Source organism: Camelina sativa, chromosome 8, assembly GCF_000633955.1.
Source record: "Camelina sativa cultivar DH55 chromosome 8, Cs, whole genome shotgun sequence".
Taxonomy (NCBI): domain Eukaryota; kingdom Viridiplantae; phylum Streptophyta; class Magnoliopsida; order Brassicales; family Brassicaceae; genus Camelina; species Camelina sativa.
In genome coordinates, this window is record NC_025692.1 from 2,688,536 (window position 1) to 2,700,572 (window position 12,037).

Here is a 12,037-nt window from a genome sequence, read left to right on the forward strand (position 1 = left end):
AAAAAAAAACAAAAAAAAAAAAAAAAAAACTAAGCTCAATACATAAAAAAGATACACATACGTACCTTTGATATATAGGAACCAATCACTGAACAGCGTTAACTGAAGATCTCACTTTACCACTAAGAGGAGAACAAGGCAGGTTCTGCCGCGTGATCAGTAACAGATTAAAACGACGTGGACGTATATATCGTCGATGATCCTCCTCTGGATTCGTCATCATCACTTTGTCTTCGACGAGAACGCAGAGATCCTCTTCCCTGATCTTCAAAACCTGGCTATGAATAACTCTCTCCTTAGCCGTGATCCAACGTCCCACGGATCTAGGAGACTCAGTCTCAGTTTCCGACGAACCACTGCTCTCTGTTTCAACCTCCTCCTCAACCATCTTCCTAGCTATCATCGCCTCCATCTCAGACCACGATTCACCTTCTCCTCCTCCTCTCGTCATCATCATCGTCTATATAAAGAGAGAGATTTGTGAATTCGAATTTCGAAATTTTGAAATTTTTTTTAATGTGAAGTGTGAGAGACATGTGAAACGGAGCTCTTTATATTTATATATACAGTAGTGGCACAGACAGACACAGAGAGATCATCTTTTTAAGTTAAACTAAAACGGTTACTGTTTGACGTGTCGGTGTTGATGACGTCACTATAAGAGATTAACAACCATGGATATTTTGCCACGTGGAACGGTTCTATCTCTCTCTCTGTGTTTGTTGTTGTTTGACCGGTGTGATGAGACGTGTGGAAGAAGAGGATATCGGATCTGGAAAACGTCCAAATCCGGCGCCGTTTTGTTCGGCATCTTCTTTCAGTAAAACTTCCAAAGGATTATTGCCACGTCATCCCCACCAAAAATAAAAATCTGAATTTAGATTTTGTTTTTTGTTTTTTTATAATACAACAATAATCAAAGATCCATGTTATGTTTTTTTTTTTGTACAGATATAAAGGTTATAATTATTTCTTATGTTTTTTGGATATTTTATTTATTCATATCAGATATTTTCTTGTAGTGTATTATATTATTTCATTGATTTAGTTATGTTTTCTAGATTTTTTTCTGACAACAAGTGTGTTACATAAACTTTTATTAATTGTAGCCAAATCTGAACAATTTTGTTCTTTGCGTAGATGGAGAGTCAAAAACAGAGAAAATTTTGAAATCCACTTTAAGCATTTGAAAAGGTTTTATACCGGCCAAACGTCTACTCAAACATAATTTGTACTATAACCTTTCAATCTTTTTTCGTGGAGATGTAACTAATATAAAACTATAGTTTTCTTATTTAAACAATAATGGAATTATGATGGTCGAATGATTTGGTGATATAAAATGTACAAAAATTACAAGATTCACATCTCCATCGGGCAGATTTTCCAAATCAAGCATAGTAATGTAGAACCAGGAGAAGAAAAAAAAATCATGGGAAATTTGATTTAAAAAGACGTTTTTTTCTTGAATTTGTCCCATTATATTCTTTTTTTTATGTTTGGTATAGTAGGTTTTACTATACAGCAAAAACTCAATTATATCCTTAATTGCAGAAAAAAAATCAAAATTGCCTTTTTCTTAATTTTTATTTTGTATATTTCCTAAATTTAATCAAAAAATACTTCATTTTTAATAAAATTTCTCATTTTTTACTCTTTCGACATAACTCTCTCTCGATATCGACATAACTCTCTCTCCAGTAGCTTCTCCCACCGGCAAAAATCGAAGTCTCCCACGTTTTTCTTCATCAACTATAATTTTCCATTCATTTTGGCCGATTCATCTCCATATACCACATGTTACATATATTTACAACATACTGCAAAATGAACTTTTGAATGAAAGAACATAAAATTTAGGTTGACAAGCGTAGGAAAATGATGAAAAACCTTTAACCAAATCGATTAATAATGTTTTCAGAACACGTTTTCTAAACATGTTAGAACGTAATCTTAAGAATATATATGATTTGCATAATTTCGGGATTACGTAAATATTTTGTTTCCTTTAATTTAGGATACAGTTTCCTTATTAACATAATTGTAGAATATACTTTCTAAATTATGAAGAACATAGATTAAAGTGTAAAATTAGTGTTCTAATTTTCGTAGAACACATGATAAAATGTAGATTTCATATTCTGACTTCGGTAGAATATGTATAAAGTGATGAAAACAAATTCTAAAATTTGTAGAATATAGAGTTATGTGTAGAATATATATTCTAGTTTCTATAGAACACATACAAAATCCAACTTCTAAAACTTTTAGAAGATATATTTATTCTAAAGTTTTCAGAACAAGTAGAGTGCGTAGAATTTTTAATCTACATTATTTAGAACATGTATAGTTTGTAGAATTTATAATCTAATATCTTCAGAATATATACAATTAGTAGAAAATATATTCTAAATGTTGCAGAATAATTTTTTTTGAATGTTAAAACACCATATTTTCATCAAAAACACTTTATGGTAATCTCTTTCTTATTTCTAGAATTTATTTTTAGAGAATTGAAATTTTAAAATTGTTTAAAAATTAGTTTCATTTTTTTAAAAGATAATTTAGACATAATAGCAAATTAAACGTTAAAAAGCATAATAGAACAAATTCAAAAAAAAATGTCTTTTTAAATTAAATTTCCCAAAAATCATTGTAAAAGTCGATTTCAAAGTCTACGTGTGAAAATGGGATTGATTTGGTTGTCTTATGTCTCGCATCGAGGGATTAATGAAATATTAATACTCATACTACTATTTTTCTTCATTAACGTGTCGGAACAGCCGACCGTTGCTTGAATCTTTTCTGTATAAACAAAATAGTTTTACTATGGCAAGATGGTTTCCACGTGGCTCGCATAACACGTGTGTTACTATGATACCGAGTGTCGGGAAACAAATGGTAGTGTGATATCTCACTAAAATTGTATAATCACTGACGGTGAAATCACTAAACTTTCAAGAGAATAAATTAAAAATCGACTTAAAAAATTAGAGTCAGTTAAAAAAGGCTAAAGGAAATACTAATAATGCAAAGCAAATGGGCCGAAATTATAAACTTGGGCTTAAGTAAATGGATCACTATTCATTTGCAAATCTTTGATAAAGATGACCAAATTTTTTTTGCACAACCAAAGAGACGGCTTTTCAAAGCTTTTGGCGTCTATGTAAGTATAGGTTAAGCAAGAAGTAGACAAAACTTTTAAAGATAAATTGTGAGAAATAGATAACCCAAAAGGTTCAGCAATCTCCGCGAGTAAAAATAAAACGAAACCATAAAACAATCCTCTGAAAAACGAACAACAAAGTTTTGCATACTACAGAACATCAAAAAGCAGATTGCTTCATAGCTAAAACGGCGCGACTTTTAGATTTACTCTTCATCATCACCGTCAGCGTCACCACCACCTGAGGCTTTCTTGGATGCAGACTTCTCGTTCCTTCTCTTCACTCTTCCTGGACGACCACCACCGAAGGGACTGGTCAGAGCAAAGTCGATGTGCTTCTGTGAATCAAGTCTCACCATGAATGATGGAATGTTCACCAATTGCTTTCCAACCCTAGATCAAAAGCAAAGAAACAAAACCAGGATGAGTAATCACAATCAAACCAAGACATTATAACACAAGGCATGGTTTAACCAGTCAAACAAGAGCAAATTGTGAGAAGATCAAAATTTATAAACCAATCAAGACTATTATAAGTCAGAACAGGCTTGGAAGTGTGAACAAAAATGGTTGTCAGATCATTTCACAAAACAACTCATCAGTCACAATTCAGATCCATTTGACAAGACAAATAACATCAGAGAAACAAATGAAATGAATAGAAGAAGCCAAATACCTGATATGCCTCTGCCTGATCAGGACACGAGAGTGATGGATAGACTTAGCCATACCAGACTTGAACACAATAGTCTGAAGACGACGTTCAAGAAAGTTCTCAACAGTCAAGGCCAAGACGTAATCGAGCTTGTTCTGGCTCTCATCAAGAAGACCATAACGGTTCATCCTACGTAGTAGAGCCTCACCTTCGAAGATCCTCTTTGGATTCTTCTCATCAAGGGTAAGAAGATCCCTAGCAGCATTACGGATACGGCTAAGAGCGTACTGCACTCTCCAGAGCTCACGCTTGTTACGGAGACCATACTCACCAACGAGCTTCAATTCAGAGTCAAGACGCTCCTTCTCGTAAGGACGACGAGGTCCCTTGAAGGTCTTTCCATCTATTCAACCAAAAACAACAAACAATCAAACCAAAATTTATCAGCAACAAGGTTAAGATCTCCAAAGCTTTTAAATCTGAGACTGGTTCATAACACAAAATGAATAATACAGAATCAACAGCTCAGATTCACATATCTATATAACAACACTACACAGGGCGTGTGATCAAAAACCTCAGATAATCCCTAATCTAACAGTTAAGTTTGATGACTGCGGAGATCGAAACGGAAATGAGAAGTAATCTAGACGAGAGAGGAACGAAGAAGAAAGCTTACAGTTGCGGTAGTAGCAAACGTGCACCATATCTTCGTCTCCTTACTGCAAAATCGGCGATCTGAATAACTAGGGCACGCAGAGAGCAATGAAGGAGACGAATGAGGCGTTTTATAGGATTTTCTTAAAACCCTAACGCTACACTCTCACTTTCTTTGTTGGGCCTTTATAACTTAAGGCTTTATTTGTTGGCCCGTTTTAATTAGTTTATAATATTTTGGGCTTGGGCTCCGATTTTTATTCTTTTTTTTCTGTCACCAAATTTACGATTTTTCTTTCTTTCTCTTGGTGGTACCTAAGAAGAATGTATAGTTTTACTTATCTTTTTGACATTTTAGAGGATCTGTATCATAAAAACTAATAATTGCAAGGATTTTGAGATGTTTTACCAGTCTTGCCATAATAGAACAGCAAGAATATTTTAAAGTGAGTGGTCTCTCTAATCATATTAACCTAACGTAGTGCCTACCTAATCTTACCCAGTCTCCTAATCATCATATTGGACAAGATGTATTTTATTAGTATCTAATCTAACACACAGTAGATGACTATTAGCATGGAGAATACAATTTAGTTTTTGAGTACTCGTGTCACAAAAATTTCAACAATTTCTTCACATTTCTTTTGCACTTTGTATAGAATAAACCCGAAATAACCATATAAAATATTAAATTTGGTAGAGGAATTCAGAAAACAATTGGATTAGTTCACTATGTTATTAAATTTTAGGAGGTTACTCTTTTTATCTCTCTTCTTGCATTTGGTCTGAAGCTACTCAAATCACCTCCCTTTAAAGTTTAAACTACCAACAACAGTTACAAAACATAACAAAAAAACAAAAGAAGGAATATAAAATAGATTTGACCCGTTGACTAATATTATTATAAAAAAATTCATAAAACCAAAAAAAAAAAAGAATTAGCCGCTAAAACGACGACGCTTTTCCCAACGTTTTGTATTATTCTCTTCCTCACGTCGAAGAAAACGACCCATTCGTCGGAACAACACTCTCACGACTATCTCCTCCGCCGTTAGCTCTTTTTGCCCCGCCGCGTCCTGAAATCTTGTTGTTATGCATCCACACTTTGAAAACGCTTTTATCAACTCCAATCTCCCGACAAAACTCCTTAACCGCCACGTCATCAGCTCTCGGCATCCTCCACCCAACTCTCTCAGCGAACTCCAACATCTTCTCCTTCTGATACTGACTAAACTTCGTCCTAAAACGTTTCCTAGACATTGGACCCGCCGTTTTAGCTCCTCCGGAGAGTGCAAGGAGCATGTAAGAGGACGAGATCGGCGGCGGAGAAGCTGAATCATCGTCGTCAGGACTACGAATCCCCACCGGATGAGGAGGAGGCGGAGGAGGTAGCTGGTGACGGTTGTGAGGACGAAACTCTATCGCCGGAACGACGGCAGAAGCGGATAACGGATCGTCTTCTCGGCGGTGGAAGTTACGGTGGCAACCACAAGCGGCGCACGTTAGTGTAGTCGGGTCGTTGGAGTTATAAGCCGGAGACGGCATAAACTCGCCGCATCCGTCTAAAGCGTGACCTCCGATTCTTGCGGCGTGGTTCTTTAGGCATTCTTTGTAAGGTGTCGCAACCGCAGCCGCTTCGGACGCAAGATGATTGTGGTGGCAGCGTTTGCCGTTGGAGAAAGAAATAGGCTTCGCGGGCTGGATCCGGATCGGAGCTTCGATTTCGGGTTGCCGTGAATCCAAGTCGGATACAATAGTTGTTGTAGTTGCTATTACATCCATGACTGACAACTCAAAACATTTAGGGTTATCCAAAAAAAAAAAACAAGAATTGAGAATTTGAGATGGGTTTTGGTTATATTGGATACAAATAAAGGTATAAGAGAAAGTATTAGTATGAGTTTGTATAGAGATGGGAGAAGATAAGAAAAAAGATTGCACTAAACAAAATTGTTATTTAATTGTAAAGATGAAAAATCTTTGGGAAATTTGGGACATGGGTTTATGTATTTGGAAAGATATAAGATTAGAAAATGAGGGGTTTAAAAATATGTATTCCTAACTACTACTTCAACACTCATGGAAGAAGAAAGAGATGAGAAGTTCAAGCCTGTTGACAATGAGAAAAGAGATGAGAAGTTCAAGCCTGTTGATAATGAGAAATCCAAGTTGTGTGGTTGAGACTTGAGATTCATAATCATTATGGGGTTTTTTTTTTTTGCTTGGGAGATTTTTTTTGGTTTTTAACCATGGTTTGTTGACCCCACCCTGGGGTTAATAAAAAAGGAGATAAGTGTAATAAATATAGGCTAATAAATAGAGTTCATAGAACAGCATCTAATGTGAGTCATGTCTTTTTCTTTTTGCTAAATTTGTATCTCCATGACGTTGACAACTAATTAATTATTTACTCAAATTTATATCAATATATTAATCTTTTCTTGCAATTTCCAATTATCATCATTGGTCATTATTTAAGCAAAACTCGTATTTTTATAATATTGGTGGTGTGATAATTAAGCATAAAATTGAGAGGTTGATTTTGTGTTGTTGATTCAATGCTGCCAAACAAAATGTTAGTGTTGTTTATCCAAAATGTTTAAATCTTAACCTTCCCTTATAAGGTACACCAATTCATTTCAATCTTTTGTAGAAAAAAACTATCCAAAAAGCGAATTAAAATCTTAAAGGTTACCCTAATGGCGAATGTTTACCAAAAAAAAAAAACTTGTTTGCCTAATTCATGTACTTAACTACTTATCAAGTATAATCCATTCCATTTAACTAAAAATATCAAATTGACTCATTCATGTTGACGGACGGTTAAAGTGGCCTTAATAAAAGGAGCTAGCACAACCAAAAAAAGAAAGCTGACACGAACAGTAGTAAAGAAATGATGCCGTTTACCCTAAACGTCTTAACTCATACTACTATTGAAAAGTCTTTCATCTAAGAGAAACCTACAAGCCTAGAACCACCATATCAACGTTTCAAGCATTTGGATATAATTTGATTATATTGGTCTTTCTTATTTCATCAACACGGAATCTATAGATTTTCATAGACAACGAAATAATATACACCCATTTATTATTATTTTTTTAAGTTATAAGGAAGAACAAGGCAAACCAACATTAAATAAGCTTTATGCCCATAACACGGATAATGTTTAGTTTTTGTTTTCATGATATATTTTCTGACGTTATTATTGATCTATCTGTAAATCTTTTTACTATATAATCTATATATATGTTACTATGTTAGTGCGTGTAGTTTGATATACCACACATATATCTCACTATGTATTAATGTATGTGCGCTAATGCAATTGGAAGAACCATGTATCATATACGATGAACGTATGGGTATTTAGTAGGCATTAATTTGGACTGTTCTCAAGATTTGTGAAAAGAAGAAACCAATGATCTTCTTGGTGGCAAACGAATGAAGTTTTAGTTTAATTGTTTTGTTTCGGGAAAATTGGATGTGTAAAAAAAAATTGAGAAATAATTCAAACAAAAAAATTATTAATGTGCACTGCACGACAGCTTGAGAAGAATTTGAGGAAACTGTTTTAATGACTAATACAAGTTGGCTCCACATTATGCCAAAAAAAGAAAGCTGGTTTTACTGAAAATTTTCAACACGATCAAATATACATACTGATTCAAATTTCAAGTTTTCTTTTTGGTTTTTTATCAACTTGAAGATTAAGATAAACAAAGATCTTATCGAAAGAAATGTTTACAACAACCAAGGAAAGACCACATCACCTAATGACCTAAACCAAACTTAAGACAACATTTAGAGAAAGGCCACCAAGTGATCCAATCTATTAAGACTTGAACCGAGGAAAGCCATAGCCAAAACAAGAAACTAAGTCTTTGAACTATCCTAACAGGCTTGAAAGAACGGGATCAAACTATCAAAGAACTAGTAATAGAAAGAGGAAACCTAGCAGAAATTCCAACACAAAAAAAGATACTAAAACCATCTCCATTGGTTATTTTGTTGTGAGTGTCTAATTACTTTTCTATAATTGATTTTAATATTATTTAATTAAAAGTGTGTTTAGATGGTTCAAGAGTGTCCAAAAATAAATAAAAATGTCTTCAAATATACATTTAAGACATATTTTTGATACTTTTATGACACTTACAATTGAATAATATAAGAATTAATTATAGAAAATTCTGTAGACAACTCATCAAATGTAACGGATGGAGGTGCGAGGATAAAAAAGCTGAATATCTTACTTAACCCTCTTCTTACAAATTTTTACATCTAACGCGCGATCTGACAAAACCATGAGGTCAGTCAACGGAAAAACGAGCTATTTCTTTCCGGGAACTATCGTATTTTGCCAGATAGAGCCCAAACTTTGACCTCGGTCTATATATCCACCAAAGAAACGTTCTACACATATTTCTTCCCGAAACAAAAGTTTTATATTTAAATCTCTCCAAATTAATAATTTGAGTTCTATTATCCCATAAATCTAGGTTTCGTCGGTTTGTTGTTTATTTAACCAATTACTAGACAAACAAAACCATTAAAAACCAAAGAAAACCAGATTTATATTAGATTAGAATCCGATTGGCACATAAAACCAAAACACTTGATCGATGAACAGTGAGCAAAGCCATAATCGATGTTACTCTGTAACCTCACATAATAATTTGACCATATCTATTAAACCTAGAGCAAAGAATTTGCTCTTACAATAAAAACAAATTCTTTTAAATGTAAAAAATGAAGGAGAGCATATTCCATGACAACGACACTAGTAATCGAATTTGAATTTGAAGTCTTCTTAATTTTGTTGACACCACCGTCGTTGGTGTGGGATGAAGATGTTGTCGGGGATCCATAGGTTGTTGAAGAAGAAGACGAGTGAAGAGGAGGAGGAGGGAAGAGAGATGGACACAGCTTCATCGTCGTCGCTCCATGGATTTGAGATCTGGTAATTGAAGAGCTGTTCCAAACAAGTGGACTCAGCGAGGTGGAGAGTGGAGACGGTTGAGGAGAGAATGAGGAGTCGAGGAAAAGCGAGTCTTCACGGGAGAGAGGCATGTCGAGATGGTGGTGTGGTTGAAAACGTAAGCGCTAAACGGTTTGGATCTTTAACACTGAATATCGAACAGAAATTCAAATAACTCTCTTTTATTAGAAAATAAGTTCTTACAAGATTTCTCCTTAACTCTATTTTCTAATCCTATTAAGCAGCCTTCTTTGAATCTTCAAGCTATTCTTTCTCTAAGCTTAAGATTCAATGCTAGGATCTCTCAATCTATGAAGTGCTGATCTTTCTCAAGACCCAGCCTCCCCTATTTATACTAATTGGACTTAGCCACACAATAGGCTAATTCCCAATTCTAATCAGAATTGTTAATTTCCTTTTTTTTTATAGTTTAGGAAATTAACAATCTTTCTTTGTAAAACTTCCTTTTATCCTTATAACAAGAAAGTCTTTACTTTTCCAGAAACCTCTTCTTGCTTCATGTGATTTCTCTTAACCGCTTTAATAGATTTCCTCTTTGGTTTAATCCTGCTGATCCACATCTTGTACTACTTTTGTTTTAGTACAACACTTATGTCAATAGATGCATCTTCAATCTTCCCCTTTTTAACCTTATGCTTCTTCAAGCAACCAAGTTCAATAATTCTAGCAATTTAAACTTATCAAATAATCTTTTTCAAGAGTCTGAAAACTTAACAAACGCAAGAACATCCGAAAAGACAATCAAACCAAACTGCAAAATGTTTTAGAATTGAAACATCCAAAAAGAACTAAAACCAGAGAACATTCTGACTTGATGCTAAAACCGGAAAACATTCTAACTTGATGCTCCCCCGCAAACGTGACACTCCCCCATAAACTGATCCTTCTCCCCCTGCTTGAAGAGTATACAGGTTAAAAACCAATCAAATCATCTTTGACATGGGATGATTCTGAGTCAAACGATACACAACTCCAAAAAGATTTTGTAGTACTCGAGCTGTATCAGTCAGTGCTCCATAGACCAACTCCGGATCATTCCGTCCTACTACTGGCATACGAATGCTCCCAAGCTCAACATCAATATAATTCTGACCAGGAGCCGCAATAGGAGGTGATTCAGATGACACCGGTGGAACATAATAATTAGGACACTCAGGAAACTTAGCAGCATATGCCCTTCCAGTGCGAGCATTTTTCCGATATGCTACAGGTTTGTCAAAAACTTCTGAATCGGTTCTGTCAAGCTTCTTCTGATGCATCCTGTTTCTTAATTTTAGCCAACTCAACCACCTGATCATATAGCATTTTCCCAAAATCAAAACGAATTCCTTTGAAGATTTTGTAAACAAGCCTAGCCCGCTGCTCCGACACATGATTCCTATGAGACGATGGTATCCAATTATAACATGAAATGTTGAACAAAGCCCCAAATGCAGCTGGTAGATCCCTTGGATTCATCTCATCCCACGAAATATTATCTTCCCCACTCAAAGTTTCAGCAATCTTTTCAAGACTAAGTAATTCAACAGCTGTAGCAGCTTGTGTCTCTGCTTCAGACAAAGGTAGCTGATCAAAAACCCGGTTAATGACAGCTGGAGAAAAATAATAAGTGTGACCACAAACCAATACTTCTATACCATCAGCTGAAGCTTTTTCAGGTAAATTAGCATAAAACTCAGCAATAACCTCCTTCACATAAGAAGCCAAACCTTCAACACTAGCAGGAAATCCCATTTTCTTAATCAAATCAAGATATCCCCATTCATCTTTCGCATCAAGATCTACAAGACATTCCTTGGTAAACTTCCAAGAACTAAAAGATTTATACCTTGTCTGAGCCGAACCCGAAGTGAAAATCTTTGGATCAAACTTTGATGTCGACTTCATGCGAGTTGAACTCGATTCCCCTGTTTTCCTTGTTTTCTTCGGTGGCGTAAGACCAAGCTTTTTGTGCACTCGCTTCTTCCTAGCCATTCGCTCCACCTGTTCTTGAATAGATACTTCAATAGTATCAATTTCATCACCCAAAAGTTCTGGTTCTTTCCCCTTTTTAGATTTGTGAACTTGATCAATCGAACCCTCAACCGCCGGTTCATCTGACTCCATTTCTTCGGATTCACCCAGATCATCACATGCAGTTCCAAACGATTCGTCATTTTGACCTTGGGTCTTCTCCGCTGAAGACGAGTCCTCCGAATACGGAACCAGAACCGGTGCATGCTCATATTCCTTGATTTCTTCATCAATCAAATGTGGTCTATTTTTGTCACCATCCGTTCGCTTTTCAGATCCACCTCTCCTGTTAATCTTCCCTTTGCGAGTTGCAGTCACCATTGTTGTGATTTGAAGCTTCAAAATCTTCGTTGTTCTCCCTTTGCTCCTTAGGTTTTTTTTTTTTTCGAGACTCTTCTTCTTCTAACCGCGAATCCTTCTTCTCCTTTTTTATAAAAACAAAAACCCTTCTTTTATTCAGCCCAAGCCCATAACCTTTTAAACCATAAACACACAACTGATCCATTTTCTCAAAATAACTTTCAACAACTCCTGAACCAGTTCT

At 35.3% G+C, this 12,037-nt stretch overlaps 3 protein-coding genes across 3 annotated transcripts; all 3 read right to left on the reverse strand.

Moving 5' to 3' along the window:
* LOC104705795 lies at positions 7 to 624 on the reverse strand. The gene has a single exon (XM_010421874.2). It carries the CDS (start codon positions 455 to 457, stop codon positions 86 to 88), a length of 372 nt encoding a protein of 123 aa, XP_010420176.1. The 5' UTR covers positions 458 to 624; the 3' UTR covers positions 7 to 85.
* Positions 3,178 to 4,612, reverse strand: LOC104705796 (40S ribosomal protein S9-1). Its single transcript, XM_010421876.1, has 3 exons — positions 4,501 to 4,612; positions 3,843 to 4,224; positions 3,178 to 3,559 (listed from the first exon to the last, which is right to left on the reverse strand). Exons 1-3 carry the CDS (start codon positions 4,526 to 4,528, stop codon positions 3,373 to 3,375), a joined length of 597 nt encoding a protein of 198 aa, XP_010420178.1. The 5' UTR covers positions 4,529 to 4,612; the 3' UTR covers positions 3,178 to 3,372.
* LOC104705797 (zinc-finger homeodomain protein 8-like) lies at positions 5,184 to 6,672 on the reverse strand. The gene has a single exon (XM_010421877.2). The coding sequence runs from the start codon at positions 6,258 to 6,260 to the stop codon at positions 5,469 to 5,471; it is 792 nt and encodes a 263-aa protein (XP_010420179.1). The 5' UTR covers positions 6,261 to 6,672; the 3' UTR covers positions 5,184 to 5,468.

What these genes read in the sequence shown, in the direction of transcription:
- LOC104705795 (XM_010421874.2), bottom strand. Translation starts at nt 457, where the DNA reads ATGATGATGACGAGAGGAGGAGGAGAAGGTGAATCGTGGTCTGAGATG.
- LOC104705796 (XM_010421876.1), bottom strand. Translation starts at nt 4,528, where the DNA reads ATGGTGCACGTTTGCTACTACCGCAACT. An exon ending in CGTTTGCTACTACCGCAACT is followed by an intron (nt 4,225 to 4,500) that starts GTAAGCTTTCTT and finishes TTGGTTGAATAG; the next exon opens with ATGGAAAGACCTTCAAGGGA. An exon ending in ATCAGGCAGAGGCATATCAG is followed by an intron (nt 3,560 to 3,842) that starts GTATTTGGCTTC and finishes CTTTTGATCTAG; the next exon opens with GGTTGGAAAGCAATTGGTGA.
- LOC104705797 (XM_010421877.2), bottom strand. Translation starts at nt 6,260, where the DNA reads ATGGATGTAATAGCAACTACAACAACTATTGTATCCGACTTGGATTCA.